The sequence below is a fragment of the Eucalyptus grandis genome, chromosome 3 (genome assembly GCF_016545825.1).
Source record: "Eucalyptus grandis isolate ANBG69807.140 chromosome 3, ASM1654582v1, whole genome shotgun sequence".
NCBI classification, from domain to species: domain Eukaryota; kingdom Viridiplantae; phylum Streptophyta; class Magnoliopsida; order Myrtales; family Myrtaceae; genus Eucalyptus; species Eucalyptus grandis.
Window position 1 is genome coordinate 68,148,402 of NC_052614.1, and position 18,920 is coordinate 68,167,321.

An 18,920-nucleotide genomic window follows, 5' to 3' on the forward strand; every position below is an offset into this window, starting at 1 on the left:
AGACCTTCCAGGATGCTAAGCTTGCCGTTTGAGAGTTGATGAAGACCTTTGATAGTATTGAAACTGCTCTTGCAGTCGCTTCCTCTGATTGTCGCAAGTTTCCTAAAATGGAGTTTGCTATGCTAACCTTAAGTAGAAAAATTGTTAGCTACTTTTCCGATTTCTTTCCCAATTTTTCAAAACGGAGTCCAATCCTACAATGACTATAGTCTATACAATCAACGGTTATCTTCTGGTGCATATCTCACCATGATCAGAGCTATTGCATCACCACCACAATCCAATGCACACCATCACCGGTACAAATAATGAGTGACCTTGCTAACGATTTCCAATGACAATACCACCAATTGACAAGTGATATAGGATCAATGATCTTGCCACCTTTAGCAACACCAAAGACTTTCAAGAACACTCGTTCGAATAGTCCTTCCAAACTACCATGAGATAACACTTATATCCGTACTTGTTCACTTAAATGTCATAATCTAGTGTCTCGTCCTTGCTAATTCAAGAAGAACGTTGATAATATACACAAACGCTATCATTTGCATTATTATTATAAATATAAGTATCAAAGATAGTTTTGAAATCATCAAAATTCCATAATGATATTTTCTCGACAGCAATAATGATATTTTCTCGCCGCTTCAAAGACCTCCATTTTCGTGAGGACCGTCGCTCAACCCCCACTTCGATTACCTCTATTTTCGCGAAGCTCACCGCTCGACCGCTCGCCGAGCCCACGCGGATTGGAAACTTGTCCGTCTAACGTTACAGCAGGCTTTCGTTCTTCAGCACTGTCTATTTGCGGATGCAATTTTGTGGGTACAAATTTTATGGTTCGTGATGACTGGTCAGAGCGATAGACCGAGGTTTTACGGTATATTTTGACTTGAAAAAGTGGGAGGATTTAAGGTGAAGATCCAGAGGAGAAGCTTTTTAATCTCTCCTTTATAATAAGCCAACTCATCAGAGATAACCCCCCCAGAGGAGAAGCTTTTTTTAAGTTTCTGCCGAGACTTGTCGCTCCGGTTCCCAGAGGTGTTGTCTTTCAATGGAGAAAGTGCCGAAAAGCCGGCTGGTCTGGTGTCCCAGGTGCAGGCAGCTGTTGCCGGAGCCCGCCGGTCACCCTGTTTATCGGTGCGGTGGCTGCGGAGCTATTCTTCAGAGTAAAAGTCAATCTGTTCTTCGGGGTAAAAGTCAATCGGATTCTCTATTCGTCGACGCCTCCGATGTGTACCTGAGTTTCATGGGAGCCGACACTAGCTATGTATTCGTCGACTTCCTGTACCGGAGCTTGGTCGATGCCGGAATCCGGGTCTTCCCACCTGGTGAAGGGTTTGGCCAGCAGATTCCGAGAGCGATCGATAGGGCCAAGATCTGCATCCCCATCTTCTCCAAGAATTACGCTTCCAGCAAGTTGTGTCTCCGGGAGCTTGCGGCAATGGTGGAGAGCAAGGCGAAATCGGGCGGTGGGAAAACGATCATCCCCATATTCTACGACGTGAAACCTCGTGATGTTAGGCTTTTAACTCTCTGTACCGCGATGCACTATCAATACACAAGGAGAATTTAGGGTCCGACAGAGTAGAAGCGTGGGAATATGCTCTTGCAGAGGTTGCATCATTGCGTGGATGGGTCAGGGGATCTGGAAGGTAGAAGGCCCGGACTTTGTTACAGAGGTTTGAAACATATAAATCGTTTTCTAGAATAGCAATGCTAAACTCCAATAGAACAAACTGATTTCTTCGTTTATGATGTTGCGCTTTCGGTAGAAATAAACTTAGAAATAAACTTCAAGTAGTTGCTCCGCAATTCAATAGGAGTGGTTATTGCTTTGTCATATAGTATCAGCCCAAATGTTAAACTTGCGCCCTTTCTTTTCTAACTGAAACGGCTTACTTCCGTGGCAGCCCGTCTCACATTGTCAGAGAAGTCACAGGATTCGTGGTCAAGCTGAAGGTAAACCGTGTACATGTGAATAAACTCTTATGTAGCTCTCATTTCTGATTGTCAGTAGTTGATCACGGAAACTGCTTGAATATATTTCCTGGATTGAGTGTTCACCTTAAGTATGAGATGTGAGACTATTCACACTAGTCCTATATATAGGAGATTCATGTCATGTGAAACAAATCTGGTGATGGAAGGAATTAATCATGATTTTTTAATGGTTTTTGTATCTCTAGAGAGATTGGGATAATATTGCAATGAAGAAAGGGAAAGACTCAATAGATGCAACAGAAAAGGGCAGAGACATGGCCTTGGGTACCAACTACGCTGATGTGTACTTGAGTTTCAGAGGAGCCGACACTAGCTCTGTATTTGTTGAATTCCTTTGCCATAGCTTGTCTGATGCTGGAATCTGCTTCTTCAAAGACAACGAAGAGCTTCCACGCGGTGAAGAAATTGGTCAGGAGCTGCTGAGAGCAATCAACAGAGCCAGGATCTACATCCCCATCTTCTCCAGGAGCTATGCTTACAGTGCGCGGTGTCTCCGGGAGCTTGCCGCAATGGTGGAGAACAATGAAAAGTCAGATGATGGGAAAACAATCATCCCCATATTCTACGACGTGGAACGTCGGGATGTTTGGCTTATAACCTCTCAGTACGGCAATGCCCTATTGCAACATGAGGAGATATATATGTTCGAGGAAGTAAGAGCATGGAGACATGCTCTCAAAAAGGTTGGTTCATTACGTGGATGGGACACAAGATCTAGCAGGTAAAAGGGCCAGATGTCATTACAGGAGGGTTTGCAACTCATGATTATTTTCTAGAATAGCAATGCTAAACTTCAATAGAACAAACTGATTACTTTGTTTTTGATGTTGAGCTTTAAGTAGAAAGAAATTTTAATTAGTTGATCTGCAGTGCAATAGGAGTGTTTAATGCTTTGTCAGATAGTATCAGCTCAAATGTTAAACTCGCACCCTTTCTCTTCTAACTGAAACGGCTTACTTCTGTTGCAGTACGTCTCACATAGTCAGAGAAGTCACAGGAATTGTGGTCAAGCTGAAGGTAAACCATGTGCATGTGAATAAACTCATATTTGACTCCCATTTCTAATTATCAGTAGTCGATAACAGAAACTGCTTGAATATATTTCCTTAGTGGAGTGTTCACTTTATGGGATGTAAGACTATTCACACAAGTCTTATATATAGGAGTATGCATGGCATGGCAAACAACTTTACCTTAGAAGTCGAGTTATGGAAGTAATCAGTCATGATTGATGATTTTTGATGATTTTTGTATCTCTAGAGAGATAGGGATAACATTGCAAATGGAGTATAATTATCTGAAGGTTGATTACATTCCCATTAATTCTATATCCTAACTTGTTGTATGGTTGAAGTGTTGTATCAACATAGGTGGATCATTTGCTAGGATTTGACTGGTGGGTTTTCTGTGTTGTTTCTGAAGTGCAGCAAGAAATAAAAGGAAAATTAAATTCAATTTTACACTTTTTCATTTCCTGCAGCAGCTTTCTTGTTTACAGTTTATTTTCTTGCGTAGAAGTTCCCAAAGAAAGATGAAGCAAAAGAGGGAATTGACAAACAAGTTGAGGACATGATGGACTTACTTGATTTAGAAGTCAGTGATGTACGAATAGTTGGAATCTGGGGTAAGGGTGGGGTTGGCAAGACGACTCTTGCCAAGGTCATTTATGAGCAAATTTCCTCTCAGTTCGACAGTTGTAGTTTCCTTGCAGATATTGAGACAACAGTGAAACAACTTGGAGGTTTTCAGCTTTTACAAAGCAAGTTGATGTGTGATATCCTAAACAGAGAATACGAGGTTGATCAAGTTGCGAAAGGAGTTGATTTTTTAAAAGGAATATTACGGAATATGAAAGTTCTAATCGTTCTTGATGCTGTGGAGGTACAGTCGCATCTCCACAAAATTGTTGGAGAGAAGCTTGATTGGTTTGGTGATGGATCTAGGATAATTATCACCACTAGTGTCAAATCTGTTCTTCCAGAGTTCATATCTCAAGGGTTAGCTCATGCGTATGGTATCAACGTGATGAATAATGATCAAGCTCTTGAGCTTTTCAGAAAGCATGCACTGCGGAAAAATCTTCCAATTCCAGATTTTGATGAAATTGCAATAGGTATAATCAACTCTGTGAATGGGATCCCATTACTTGTTGAAGTAATTGGTTCACTCTTGTCCAGAAAAGTAGTAGAAGAATGGACTGCACTTAAGGAGCTAATTTTGCAATCTGGCCCGCATATTGAAATGATTTTGATGGCTAGTTATAAAGAATTGACCAAAGAGCAAGGAGAGATACTTCTTGATATTGCATGCCTCCCTGCTGATGTGGATTGTCGAATTGTTTCATTTATGTGGCATGATCTCAATATCGCCCCCTCAGATGGAGTTGATGCGCTCCATGCCATGTCTCTGGTAAAAATTGGAAATGATAATGAATTAGTGATGCACAGGCTGTTAAGGGAGTTTGGCCAACAAATCATACGAAAAGAGGAAGATCTATATCCAGGAACGCGAGGCAGGTTATGCAATTTGGATTTGGCCTGAGAACAAAGAAGGAGGTAGTGTCTTGTGTAATTCTATGGTGGAATGCGTGCCTTACCTGTTCTCGAGCCTTGGAGTGTTGAGAAATTGTTCTTTCTCTTTAATGTTGACTTATTTAGCTCTCTCATTTTTCTCCACTTAATACTTTTTCCATTATAGGGGACAGACCACCTCAACTTTGATGCAAGAGATTTTAAGAGCACGCCAAACATAAGGTTTCTTATCTTGGATTGTGCAAAAGTTGTTGGTGATTTTGCTGATGTTTTTCCAAATTTAAAGTGGCTCCAATGGCGAGGATGCACTAGAGATTTTGCAGCTACTAATTTTCATGTGGAGAAATTAGTCATTCTTGATCTTTCATGGAGCAAAGTCACTGAAGACTGGGGAGGTTGGAGAAAAATCAAGGTAGATTAAGCTTGTTTATTTCATTAAACTGTTCCCCTGATGAATAAGTTTTCACCAGTCATGAAGGCTGATTTAAGACATGACATTTTTTGGCATATGGCATGTACAGAACTGAATGTTACCCTTGAAATACTTAAAGAAATAATCGGTTGCCTGCCAACAACAATAAGAGGGTGTGTGGATGATGGTGGTGGTGGAATCTTAGATTGAGTGAATTAAGGGGAATGATTTTCTGGTTGTCAAGATGGTAAGTCATTCTTCAGAATCTAAATAAGCATCTTCTTTGACTATGAAAACATTTTCCATCCGAAATCTTTCTAAATTATGCTAGGATTATAAGATTGGAAAACATATTTTCAAAATTTGTTTTTTTTTCAAAACAAACAGAACCTTGACTTTATTTCCTTCTAAAGATTTGTTCAGTGTAAGAATTAATGTTTCTGTGCTATTTTTGCAGATGCCACAGTTGAAAGTCTTGAATTTTACTGGTTGTGCTGACCTATTGATAAGCCCTGACCTGTCCTCTTTCCCAGACTTAGAGATATTGATTTTCGAACGATGTTCTCGACTAATGAAGTTAGATCCTTCCATCCGTCATTTAAAACGCTTGACTACCTTAAATTTGAGGTTCTGTGATGAACTCAATATGTTGCCAATTGAACTGGGTCACATGGAAGCTCTTAAGGAGCTCCTTATTGACGGGACTTCCATACAAGAAATTCCTGTCTCAATGGGTTACTTGGAGAAACTTGAGATTTTTAGTGCCTCCAAATGTCTCCAATTAAGTCACCTGCCTGATTCAGTCTGTGGCTTGACATCTCTTTCAGTTCTCTCACTGGAAAATGCAAAAATTACTCAAATTTCTGCCTCATTCGAAAAGCTGGTGAAACTTCGGATCCTGTCTCTAAAGGGTTGTCGTTGGGTAGGGAGACTTCCAGATTCAATTTGCAATTTGGGAAACTCATTAGAGGAGTTGGATATAACAGGGACAGGCATATCTGAATTGCCCAATTCAATTACTTGCTTGGGGCATTTAAAAGTGTTAAAAATGGATTCTTGCTTCATTAGAGAATTGCCTAGAGAAATTGGAAATTTGGTCAACCTTGAAGAGTTACATGCTTCTCATTGTAGGAGTTTGAAGGGAGCCATTCCAACTGCTATTAAGAGTCTAGATCGTCTGAGGATACTGAGATTGGGACATTCCAGTATTTCTGCCATTCCTTTGAAATTGGAAGTCTTTCTTGTCTTCAGACTCTTGATTTACTTCGGTGCAACGAGATTCAAGTGCTGCCAGAGCTTCCCTCCAGATTAACTTGTCTACATGTGAGTTCTAAAAGGATGGAGGCCTTGCCAGATCTTAAGGATTTAGTGGAGTTGGAGAAGATACGTCTGGGTGATAAAGATCCTAAGGAGCTCATATGTCCCTCAACACGGATGGAGCCAAAATCCAGATCAAGTGATCTCTTAGTTGCGCACATAGTACTTCCGAAACTGAAGATGTTAGAGTTGTCTCATTCTCGAGTCAGTGAACTGCAACTTGGGCATGGTTCACTCTCATGTTCACATCTTAAGAAGCTAGTTCTATCTGGCGTGAATCTTGAGAATGTGCTGGACCTTCCCTCATCATTGTCCGTTTTATCTATTCGATGTTGTTCTTCCTTGAGACAATTGCCAGCAGTTCACCATCTGAGCAAACTATCAGAACTACATCTCATCCAATCTGCAGTAGAAGAGATTAAGGGACTTCAAGGACTAATTTCTCTGGAAATCTTGAATATTTCGCACTGTGAAATATGTAATCTCAATGGGCTTGGCCAATTAACAGATTTACGAAGTTTGATTTTGTCAGACTGTAATTCACTTGGTGGATTGCCCGATATATCAAACTTGAAGATGTTGAACGTCCTAGTAGTCCAAAGATGCAGCATGTTAGTGAATGCAAGGGAGAAAGCACAGAGCAAGTTCAGGATGCATTAAAGCTCGCAATGGAATGTTCAATAAACAGTTGATGTCCTGTGCTCCTGGAGTGGACATTTAGTTATTCACATGCCTCTTCGGACACAATCAAAACCGTATGGCTATGGGGGGCAACATCATTGAAATCCACTGTGAAATTGAGTTTGCAAACTGGCACAATTTGAAATTTGGCACCAAAAGTTTTGAGTCCTTCATCTATCAAAAGTGGAACCAAGTGCCATAAATAAGCACCCTTGCACAACTCACTGGTCATCAGATCCTTCATATTCCTCTCTCCCTCACCAATCCATCTTTCTGTCCAGTCTCTCTTATTCAACTGCCAACTTAGTCGTTTCCTGTAAATTTGGAATGATCTAACTCCATAGATATCTGGAAAATCTCAAGGAATTTTCTTGTCCCAAAAGCATATCCAATTCTAGACGATGTGCATAAGCACAATTAAGGGACACATTTGGTAGCTGTCACATGTGAAAGAACCAAACCATACGGCTGGTTGTCTGGCATTGCATGCAGGAGATGTAGATACATATATTGCATTTAGTGCAAGACATGCTTGGGCGAGGTAATGATACCAGACGATTTTCTTCTGAGATTTATCATCATAAACAGTGTCTATAGCACCCAAATCTACAATTCATTTGACTGTAAAATGTGCACCTCTTTTGCTCAAGCTCAGCGGGTAGGTAAGAAATGCACCTATTTTCCAATGATCTTTTACTCATCACCCGTGGAGAAAGACTTATGAGCCTTGTATATTTCATGCAGTCTCTTCTTCATGGAATGATGTTGTTTCTCTTGTTCAGATTAGTCTGAGAGGCAACACTAGACAGATTCTAGTCTTTAAACTGGCCCAGAATGCATCAGTTTATTACAGTTGGAGAACTCCAAATTATTAGTTCCTGGGACTCACATTTGTATTGAGAACATTTCAATTGTTTTCTTGCTGATGTAATGTGTACGACACACCCTGGATGACATGGATGCTCCTCTACTAAAATGAAAGCATCCTCACGATAAACTGCCAAGAGTGACATTTATAGTAAAACACTGATGGCAGAGAGGACGAGCCGGTTAGAAAGAATTTAGTAATGATTGTAAGTGGTTATTGATTTTGGCATCTTACTTAATCTTGGTTTAAGATCACAAATAGATTGTCTTAGGTAAATTTTGTTCAGCATGAGCTTTTTGCATGGGTATGGGACATCGGTGCCCTATCCTGTTGATCCTAGGTCAGCTTCTCACCTTTAACCTAATATGGCTTATTCCAATCCAATCATTTCTGAGTGCCCGCTGTTTTTAGCTGAATCTTTTGTCATTTGATTCCGTGAGTAAATGTGAATGGAGAGCAGGGAATTCTAATGTCCAGGTTCAGAGCGGGAAGCGTGCGTTGAGCCTGTGAGGGAAAGGTGTTCTATGAAAGGAAGAGCTTGCCGGGTTTAAGTTTGGCTTGTGGCTGCGGGGAATTCAAAACGGATGAAATCTGAATGAATTTGTGACTGGAAGATCTCATTGATTTGTACTGGGCGGACAAGAATAAACATGTCATCAGCAGCAGCTTCTCGTCTGTTATCAGGGAAGAACTTTCGGCATTTTGTAGCAGCCCAGGAGCATATACTGGAACTGTTGTTTTAGGTCAATGGTTTATTGAGTCGTAAAATTTTCAAAAAGTACAATCAAATTTTAAAAAATTTGTCCAGTCGATGTAATTGAGCCCTTTCGATAACTCCATCCAATTACCGGCTAATGAAAATGTTAATGTGACTTTTTAAAATAATTTATCTCTCTTATGTGCTGATGATGTGGCTAAAAGGATTTTTTAATATGATTTTTATTTAAATTAAATGAAAAATAAGCTAAAATTTAAGAAGAAGAAGAAGAAAAGAAGAAGACAACGTAGGTGGTAGAGGTCGTTGCCGTTGCCCCACTATTGCTGGGAAGGGCCAACGATGGTGGGAGCTATAGTGGGGAACGGTCAGCAAGGGTGGGCACTAGCTAGGAGCTTGCAAGCCCTTGCCTAATATGGGGAGGCTTGTAGGTCCTTGTCTATGATTGGTGAGAGTTGCCAGTCCTTTGCACATGACAACGCATTCCATTAAGAGTTTTTTTTTTTTTTTCAGAAATAGTTTATTTCTATTTCTCGCTCCTAACAATTTAAGGTAAAATAACCCGTTTAGTAGCGACACAAAATTTCTACCGGAATAGAAAAAGAATATAAATGCGTTTGGTAACGCAATAATTTCTTTTTGTATTTATTCATTTTTTATTCGTATTGACAGATCGTTGCCGCGGCGGGTGATCGGCGGGTCATGCAATGGCGCCGGCGGCGGCGGGCGGCGGCCCAGGGCGGGGGCGGCGGTCGTGCGGTGGTGGCGGCGGGCGAGCGCGGCGAGGGCGGTCGCGCTGCGCGGTGACGACGGCGGTCGTGCGGGGCGACGGGCTGGTGGGCAACGGGCGGCGACGGCCGGCGGTATCGGCGGCATCGATTGGCGACCGGCGGCCGGTGGCGGCGGCGGTAGGCGGTGGCTCCGAGCGGTTGGACAGTGGTCGCAGCAACAAAAGGAAATAAAGAAAAATAAAAAGAAAATCGGCTTATTTCTAGAAATTGTTCCCTGAACAAGAAGCAACTTTTTTGCTTCTCAAAATTGTTCCCGAGAACAAAAATTAAAGAAATTGTTCTCTAACAAATGTTTTACCAAACAGATTTTTGTTCTTTTTTTTGTTCCGGGGAACAAAAGAATAGAAATTGGGAGAAATAATAGCGTTACCATGCGCTACCTTAGATTAATGGTGGGGCAACAGTGATGGTGAGGGCAGCCTTGCCGCCTGCTTTTTTTTTTTTTTTTTTTTTCCTTCTTTTAAGTTTTAGATTTTTTTTTAAAATTTAATTTAGGTTTAATCCGAAAAACCTCAAACTGGTATATTTATGAGAAATTTACCCAAATTAATTTTTTGATCAGTAAAAACTCTAAATTAGTACGCTTATGATAAATTTATCACAAGCTAATTTTTTGACTAACAAAAACCTCAAATTGATATATTTGTGATAAATTTACTCCCAATTAGTTTACGTTAAATTATATTAATGCCACGAAAAATCACAAATTATTACATCTATGACAAACAGAAAATAAATCCCCAAATCATTACACTCATCAATTGCCATATGTCATCTATCTCAACAATTTAACGGTAAAATTTAACAAAAATTAATAGAGGGTAATTTTATTACAAGTGTATCAATTAGGATTTTTTGTGGTAAAAAAAATTAACTTGATGTAAATTTATTACAACTGCATCAATTTGGAGTATTTCTTAGTATTAACCCTTTAATTTAAATAAAATTATTTTAAAAATCAAATTTGGACCAAAATGGTCCTGTTTTAACCACGTCATTACATGTAGAAGAGAGAAAATATTAAAAAAACCACGTCAGTATTTTCCGTTAATTAAATTGGACAAAGTGAAGAATTGAATTGTACCGATATGATACATTTTAGGATTTAATTGTATTTTTGTAATGTAGGACTCAATTATATTTTCATGACAAGTTTTATGATTTCTATTGGACAAATCCCGTTTATGTAATATCGGATAGCGATGGAACTTGGTCGGGTAGGTTTTCACTGGCTAGTGGGCGGAGAGAGAGAGTCGCATAAAGGCTAATTTAATAAGAAATTTGGTTCTTGAAGTTCCTGCCAAGCCTTTGAAATTATCGTAGAAAAACATAAATCTTGGATATCTTTGACAAATATGGTATTAGTTTGTTTGCCATTTCAAAACCCATACTGATGCGGAGAGTTTCATATCATAAGGGCTTGTTTGGTTATCAGGAGTTAAACTTGCCGAGTGAAATCTGGATCATGATTCTCTTTATTGCCAATGTTTGGTAAATTAGAATGAGACTGAAATTGCCAAAAGAGATTTAAGGTTTAATAGACATTTTTAATATTTAAATGCCTACTTTATCATGTAGGGATTCATGTATAATTTGAGCAAATTATTTTGATCACTTGCGATAAAAGCTGTGAAATGCTTTGCCTTTTGAATAGGGATGTATATCATAGCTTGACTTAGATTTCTCCCAAGTCATCTTGGCTGCCTACCACACAAGCTGGGAAATGCTTTACCGTTATGACAGGATGTCCATTACAGAAAATAATTGGCAAGACCACCTTGACTAAATTAATGTTTCTTTAATCCAAAAGCAAGCAATATGAGCATGATGAAAAGAGAGTCGATCAAGTCACTCAATTTCTCTTTTCATCTCGGTCTAATTTTGGATAAGATTTTGCCTCTTTACATTGACAAAACGCTAGACTAATTAATATTATTCTCATAAAACATTCGGCCAATACATAAAAAATTTGGTCAAGCAAGGGCAGCTAGACCATTATCCTTACGCAGATTTGAAAAATGGATTAGAATTTTCCTAAAATCAAGAGCAAATTTATTTAATAATGTTAATCACCAGACCAAAATGCTCCAGTCATTTGAGAAATTTCGTTCAGAATATCATAAATTAACTTAACGTATATAATTAAATTTTCATAATTTAGTAATTCATCTATTAAAAGTCGCTGAATTGGAAGTTTCTTTCCTTCCATTTTTATTTTTGAACTGAGTTGATGTTGATGGAAGTTCTTTTACCTTATAATTCTTATTTTTGTAAATTTACATCTAATTTCCTTCAAGGTCTATATTTGTTGATAAATACCATTCACAAATTGTATTTAATCATCTTAGAGACAGCGGTTGATGTCAATGACTTTCTAATGTGAAGAATCTGCAACTCCCACGTATCTCTATGTTAACACACTATCAACCCCTTCACTCCTCTCAGCTTCCTTTGTATTTGTGCAAATCTTTGACACTAAGCTTCCAAACTTGACATCTTTCATTATATTATTCCTAATCAATTTTTTCTTATCTGTTCCCAAATCCCAGATGGCAGTTTCTGGACCAGTGAGCATTAGATTGGTCCTATGTGGAAATTTGCTTTCATAGCCTATCAAATTCCATTTTCTAATAAAAGCATATAGCAAGATATAGGATGATTAAACAATATTTTATCCACATGACCGTTTCAAAGCATCGCATTAATCGAGTGAATACAGTTACTAAATTTGAAAGATATTTTATAACATGCTTTCATTGACTCTGATTAGCCTTCATTCTCATTTGCGTATCATTGTATCTCCTTTATGTTTCATTACATTAAACTATAATTGCTACTTCACTTATTTCTACTAATGCCATCTCGAGTCCCTTAGGCTTGTAGCCTGAACAAGCTTGAAATGAAAATCACTTAAATACGCTCAGGGACTGGCCCCATCTAACTCATGCTTGAGAAATGCGGGGCCAATTCAGATTTTCGAGCCCTGGATGTCTCCTGAATTATGTTAACTTTTAACATTTTTTATTTCTCGTCTTTAGCGTCCATAGTGCTGGAGAGGTGGAATTTTTTTGTTCTGTTATTTTTTCATTTTGATCTTTGATGTTGAATGGGCTAGCATCCGTAAAAGTTGTCCAACATTCTCTTTCTTGCCAATGTCTGGTAAATTAGAACGAGGCACCATTTGTTGCGGAAAATATGATATTTCTGAAAGTTATTTTTGAAGAATGGTTTCCTGAAAAGTAAATTATATTTTTCGTTGTTCGGTTAAAATTTAAAGATAAACTAGAAAATATTTTCCACCGTTTGGTAAGAAAAATATTTTCCTGCATGCACTTTTATTTAAATAATTTTTTATAATTTTATTTTTTTAAAATCTATTTTTTAATTTTTTAATATATTTCCTTTCCTTTTTCTTTTTTTTCTTTCTTTCTTTCCTTCTATTCTTCTTGTTTGGCCTTGGCCGATCGCCAATCATGGCGGCAGGTGGCAATTAGCCAAGGTTGAAAAGAAGAGAAGGAAAGAAAGAAAAAAAAAAAAAAGAAAAAGAAAACATAAAATGAAATGAAAATATGTTTGGTGAAAGAAAGAAAGGTGGAAGAAGTTATGGAAAATGTTTTTACTTTTGAAAAGCGAAAATATTTTCCCACTTTTGAAGGTGTTTTTTTTCAATAGCAAAAACGTTTTTCTTGATTAGTTGATTTTCTATGAAACAGACGTTGGAAAATTTAGAAAACGTTTTCTTGGAAGTTATTCCATAAAATGAACAAAATCTGAATGTAAACAAAACTTGAGAAAAAAAAATTGTTGCATTATTGCATTTTCATTACTATGGAGGAAGGTCGTGGAGGAAGGTAGGAATAAGTAAGAACAAGAACAAAGTACAAGTTTTAAAAAAAAAAACAAGTGGATAATGGATCATTAGCTAAGTCATTGGTCCCGTAACTTTTAAATGAACAAATATAAATTGGTAAGCACACTTAGCTCATTTGCTTATATTTTTAGAAATTTGAAACGATCAAATTCAAATCAATCCAGAATCAAATAGAACATGGTTGACACCATTTCCACGGCTTGAATGTCTAAATACACAGCATTTAATGGTAATCAGACGAAATACCATAGAAACCACCGCCTTTTTCTTGTTCATCAAGCGGTGGATGGCCACACTCAGCCCTCCGTACCTCCTCCTCCTCTGGCATCTAATAGGGGTGAGTATGGTTTCATGATAAAACTTAAAATTGAAGAATCAGACTAGTAGAAATCTATCAAGTTTCAAGTTCTAAGATATGTATGATAGGTTTTAGCAGATAAGTTTCAGATTCTACATAAGTGAAACTTGGAGAATCTAAAATAAGTTTTTGTGTTTTTCTTTATCTACGTTTTTACGCGGTTCTGCAGTATTTTATGGCGTCCGATGATAATTGTATAATCAAGAACCGCTAGTTTAAGCTTCTATTATGATTAAAACTTTTACCTTGTAGATATTTAATATTTTTCATATGTCTAAATATAAGTTGTAGTTAGTGGATTATAACAACAACCAGTGGTTTCCTACCAAAAAAAAAAAAAAAAAAAAACAACAACAACTGGTGATTATTAAATGTGATGATTCACTATAATCATTTAATTAATAATATAGATAGAATCTGGATATGCAACGAGGTTCCATATTCCAAAAAAATGATAAACATGTTCTAATGGGTAGATTTTACGTGGAGCTTGTACGGAGTCTGGAACTGCTCCTCACTAGAATTTAACGAGCAGAATTTATATGTGCATCTTCCAGAACTACTCTATTGTGTCTCTTCTGACTCTCTTTCCACTAATCTGAAATATCCTTCTTTGCTCAACCTTCGCCTACTCTTTGCTCAATCCAAGAATGTCGGCTTTGAACACATTTATAGTTAGAGTCTCCTCCCAATCGACAAAAGCTTTGTATGAGTGACAACACCACGAAGTCACTTTTGACTCGAGATGGCAAAATGTGTCTAAAACCCATATTTGATGATGCAAGTCATAAATTGATTGTCTTGAGTTTTAAAAATCATGTTTAAATAGATCATAAATGGGTTGTTTAATTATCTAAATGAGTCATAAATAAATTGATGGCTAGCTCATTTCTAACCTATATGAAAAAAAGAGAACAAACTATTTTTAATTCATATCAAGTGGAGTTGGAGACATCAAGCCAATTTTTATAATTTTATAATTTTTGAATTTTTTAATAATTTTTATTTTTATTTTTTATCTTTCCTTTTTCTTTCTATCTTTTTTTTTCCCTTATAAGTCTGGCGAGGGTTGATCGACCATCACCAACCATAGGCAAGGGTTGACAACCCTTGCTGGCCTTAAGAAGAAAAAGAAAGAAAATGATAAAAATTGTCAACTAAATTTATATTGCATGAAAAGTTTTAGCAATATATTTAAAAAAAAATCATCAAAAACAAGTTTTCATGAATTTGATTAAATATGGAAGGATTTTGACAATATGAATAGAGTAGATGGTTAGGGTATGAGTCAAGAAATTTGTATTATAATAAATGAGTCTATTTAGATTGAATCATTTATAACCCCGATCCGACTCTGCCATTTGACATGTATACTTTTGGCTCCCGAGTCTGTCTTTGAGATTGACTTCACCCATTTGACCTCCCCGAGATGGTGTGATGTTGTACCATGTTTGAAATGAATATATATATCTATATATATATATATATATATATATATATATATATATATAATTTATAGAAACTTTGGTCTACCTGAGATAATAAGAAAATTGTGAATCGGTACTATATTAAATAGAAAATATTTTTTAAGCACAAATGAGTTAAAATTAAATTGTAAAACAATAAAGAGAGATGATGGGACACCTAGATCCCTGGACTGTCAAAAGTTGACACAAATGAACACTTAATTGTCAAAAGTTACGAAGTGACACTTAAGTGCAAAAATCGAAGTAAAATGGATTACATTTAAGTGCTTTGGAGAAAATCTACTAAAACACCGATGTGGCAATTTTCTCGCGAGCTACGCGCAAAACAACGTCTTTTTGTATGCCGATGTGGCTAAATAGTGTCAAAACGATGTCGTTTTGGTATAATTCAAAATTTTAATATAATAATTAATTAAATTAAAATTAAAAAAATAATTAATTAATTAATTTAAAAGAGGGGCGGGGGGGAGAGGGAGGAGGGAGGCAATTGACGGCTAAGGGTTGAGTCCTCATCGCCGCCGCCCGCCATCTCACCTCCGTTGCTAGGGAGGTGGGGGAGGGTTGTCAGGCCTGGGGCTGGGAGCCTAGGCCGAGAGCCGGCGGCCCCAGCCGATCGGTGGCGAGGACCTGCGTGCTCTCTCACCCTGGAGCTGCAATGGCCCCCAACAGGGGCGGCCATTAGGTCGGCCGAGTAAGGCTCGGTGACCCTTGCCACCGGTTGGCTAGGGCCATCGACCCCGGCCGGGCTTGGCGCCCCAGCCCGACCATCCTCCACCTTTGGCGATGGTGGGGTGGTGGCGGTGATGAGGGCTCAGCCCTCGGCCCGTGCTCCCTCCTCCTCCTCCTCCTCCTCTTCCTCCATTTTTAAAAAGTAAATATAAGTTGTTATTATAATAATAATAATAATAATAATAATAATAATAATAATAATAATAATAATAATAATAATAATAATAATGATGATAATAATAATAATAATAATAATAATAATAATAATAATTATTATTATTATTATTACTATTATTAATTTAATTTAATTAATTTTATATTATATTAAAATTAAAGCGACGTTGTTTTGGTCGATTTAAGGGCTCTATTTTGGCTAACTATAAAACGACGACGTTTTGGGAGAATTAGAGTTGAGTTAGCTCTTCGGTGGTCACGTAGGCAAGTAATATTAATATTTAATTGTCACGTATGATTTTTAGCTGGTTTTGCCGAGGTGGCATTCAAGTGTCCTACATTTTTATGAAAGTGGCATTTAAGTATCATTTTCGTAACTTTTGGCACCTAGTGTCTTATTGTGTCAATTTTTAGCACTTGAAGCGATTTTTTGCCGAGATAACGGTATCGATTATGTGTATCCGTAAGGACTAGTCCAACCTCAATATTCGAATATCCCGTTTTATTCAAAAAAAAAAGAAAGGGAAATGAGGGGTAAAAAATTAAGGGAAAAAACCACCAAAAACCCTAAACTTTACCAAAAGTGACAAATTTACCCCAAACTTTTCCGTGACATGAAAAACCCCGAAGTTTACTAACCGTGACACATTTACCCCGAACTTTCATTTGTGATACAAAAATCCTGAACTTTCATTTTCTCGACATATTTACCCTAAATCATAGGGATATTTTTGTCTTTTTACTTTTTTTAAATTTTTTTCTTTTTCTTCTATCTTCCCTCCGTCGGCTCCGGCGGAGGGAAGCCGCGTCCGGCGAGGGAGGTCCCGCCGGCGTCGGGCGAGGGCCCTCGCGGCGTCGGGCGAGGTCGCCCTCGTCGGCGTCAGCGAGGGCCTCCCTCGCAGATCCGGCGAGGCCACCCTTGCCCGACGCCGGCGAGGGCCTCCTCGCCGTATTCCGGCGAGGGTCCGGCGAGGGGAGGCCTCGCCGACGCCGACGGGGGTGAGGGCGGCCCTCGCGGGACGCCGGCGAGGGGTGCCCTGCCGGCCGGGCGAGGGCTCGCGCCGAGCGAGGGCACCCCTCGCGGCGTCGGCCCAGCGAGGGCGACCCCGCGCGAGGGCGACCCTCGTCGGGAGGCCCTCGCCCGACGCCGACGAGGGCCGCCCTCGCCCGACGCCGACAAGGGCCGCCCGCCCGTGCCGGGCGAGGTCACCCCTCATCGGCGTCGGCCCAAGCGAGGGCGACCCTCGCCAAGGAGGCCCTCGCGGGGACGCCGGCGAGGTGCCCTCGCCCAACGCCGATGAGGGCTGCGTCGAGCGAGGGCACCCTCGCCGCCGGCCCAGCAGGGGCGACCCTCGCCGGGAGGCCCTTGCCCGACGCCGACGCGAGGGCCGCCCGCTGCGTCGGGCGAGGTCACCCCTCATTGGCGTCGGCCTGTGCGAGGGCGACCCCGCCATGGAGGCCCTCGCCCGACGCCGACGAGGGCCGCCCGCCCGCTGGGCCGGGTGAGGGCACCCCCTCGCGTCCGGCGAGGGTAGCCCTCGCCGAGGGCGAGGCTTCTCACGGGGCGGCGGAGAGAAGAAGAAAAAAATAAAAATAAAAAAGAAATAAAAGAAAAACAGAAAAATAAGACGAAAATGCCCTTAATGGGGTAAATGTGTCACAGTTTTCAAAGTTTGGGGTTTTGTGTCACAAAAAAAAAAAAATTTGAGGTAAATTGCCACTTTGTAAAGTTTGGAGTTTTTTGTGGTCTTTTCCCAAAAATTAATGCATATATGTCTAGCGATGTTAGGACAAATAAAAAATTAACACGTGCCACAAAAAGTTGCGGCCCTTTTTCCCACACCTGTTAATGAAATTTTGATAATAATACTAAAATATTATCTTTTTTGGTTGCCACAAAAAGTTGCGTTGACTTATGCATTCTCAAGTCTTGCATCTTCCACCGGCATTCACTTTTAATCAATCTTTTATCTGATATCCTAAGGTCCAGCTCCGGGAGGAAAGATCTCTTCGTGTAGCATCGATAGCGAGCGAGAGAGGGAGGTGATGGCCCCCAACTCGTTTCTGTCGCCTCCTTTGTGTTGCCTGTATTATAGACGCAAGAGGAGAAATCCGGGTTAGTTCCGCTTTCTTGTTCATTTCTTTTGTGGGTTATGTCTGCGTGAGGATGAGGACTGTTGATTTCAGCTGGTGTATGCTCAGATCTGCATCTTCGGCGCAAATATTTCTTTGGACAACACAAGAACATTTTTTTTAATCTTAATTTGATCTTCAAATCGGCTTAGATCTCATATCCTTTTAAGAACATCATCAATGAGCCTAGATCGGATGGGGTCAACTCATTTTCTTTCCTTTCGTTTCCGTTTTCATTTTTTCTTTCCTTTCTAAAGCAGCTCGATTGTCTCAGATCAGAACATCCTAGTCAAGGCCTTATGCCTCCACTTTTTGCTTCGCTGCTTTGCGGGAATTATATTAATCGGAGTGGCAACTTTGTGATAGAGTTCGCCTTTTTCATTTTACAGAGGCCGCCGCCTCCTCCACTGCCGCCTCCCCCGCCTCCCCCTCAGTTGCCGTCACCGCCGCCTCCCTCCACCACCACCACCCCTGCCTCTGCCTCAGTCGCTGCCACCGCCACCTCTCCTCCACCGCTGCCCCTGCCTCCACCTTGGTCGCCGCCGCTGCCGCCTCCATCATCATTGCAGTCCTCGTCGTCTTTATCATCCATCTCTACCTCATCAAGAACCAATTATGAAGTGTTCTTGAGTTTTAGAGGTCCCGATACTTGCAATGGATTTGCAGATTACTCTACACCAGCCTGATTAATGCGAGGATCAGGGTCTTTAGAGACAATAATGATCTTGATCCTGGAGAAAATATCCTGATGCATTGGTTCAATCCATAAACCAATCCAAGATATCAATACCCATTATCTCCAAGGATTATGCATCCAGTAGGAGTTGTCTCATGGAATTGGCACAA

General features: G+C 39.7%; 3 protein-coding genes across 5 annotated transcripts; all 3 read left to right on the forward strand.

Annotated features, from left to right (window-relative positions):
- The first annotated feature begins 2,165 nt into the window (after nucleotides 1–2,165).
- LOC104438580 (disease resistance protein RUN1) lies at nucleotides 2,166–6,781 on the forward strand. 3 transcript variants are annotated; one of them, XM_039310114.1, is made up of 6 exons: nucleotides 2,166–2,728; nucleotides 2,976–3,024; nucleotides 3,526–4,562; nucleotides 4,705–4,950; nucleotides 5,060–5,197; nucleotides 5,408–6,781. In XM_039310114.1, the coding sequence occupies exons 1-3, from the start codon at nucleotides 2,214–2,216 to the stop codon at nucleotides 4,546–4,548; spliced, it is 1,587 nt and encodes a 528-aa protein (XP_039166048.1). In that variant the 5' UTR covers nucleotides 2,166–2,213; the 3' UTR covers nucleotides 4,549–4,562; nucleotides 4,705–4,950; nucleotides 5,060–5,197; nucleotides 5,408–6,781. The 3 variants fall into 3 exon arrangements, with proteins under 3 accessions (XP_039166048.1, XP_039166047.1, XP_010050058.2); XM_039310113.1 differs by having other exon boundaries at nucleotides 2,167–2,728; nucleotides 3,523–4,562; XM_010051756.3 differs by lacking the exon at nucleotides 5,060–5,197 and having other exon boundaries at nucleotides 2,167–2,728; nucleotides 3,523–4,562.
- On the forward strand, nucleotides 4,591–6,262 carry LOC120292069 (disease resistance protein RPV1-like). Its single transcript, XM_039309945.1, has 3 exons — nucleotides 4,591–4,605; nucleotides 4,705–4,950; nucleotides 5,408–6,262. The coding sequence occupies exons 1-3, from the start codon at nucleotides 4,591–4,593 to the stop codon at nucleotides 6,260–6,262; spliced, it is 1,116 nt and encodes a 371-aa protein (XP_039165879.1).
- LOC120292070 (putative disease resistance protein At4g19050) lies at nucleotides 6,289–6,927 on the forward strand. Its single transcript, XM_039309946.1, has one exon. The coding sequence runs from the start codon at nucleotides 6,289–6,291 to the stop codon at nucleotides 6,925–6,927; it is 639 nt and encodes a 212-aa protein (XP_039165880.1).
- The last annotated feature ends 11,993 nt before the right edge of the window (nucleotides 6,928–18,920 follow it).

Excerpts from the sequence above, each read along its gene's own strand:
- LOC104438580 (XM_039310113.1), top strand. The coding sequence starts at position 2,214 with ATGAAGAAAGGGAAAGACTCAATAGATGCAACAGAAAAGGGCAGAGAC. Across the intron at positions 2,729-2,975 it reads TGGGACACAAGATCTAGCAG|TACGTCTCACATAGTCAGAG; the intron begins GTAAAAGGGCCA and ends CTTCTGTTGCAG. Across the intron at positions 3,025-3,522 it reads GAATTGTGGTCAAGCTGAAG|AAGTTCCCAAAGAAAGATGA; the intron begins GTAAACCATGTG and ends TTTCTTGCGTAG.
- LOC120292070 (XM_039309946.1), top strand. The coding sequence starts at position 6,289 with ATGGAGGCCTTGCCAGATCTTAAGGATTTAGTGGAGTTGGAGAAGATA.
- LOC120292069 (XM_039309945.1), top strand. Across the intron at positions 4,951-5,407 it reads GAGGTTGGAGAAAAATCAAG|ATGCCACAGTTGAAAGTCTT; the intron begins GTAGATTAAGCT and ends CTATTTTTGCAG.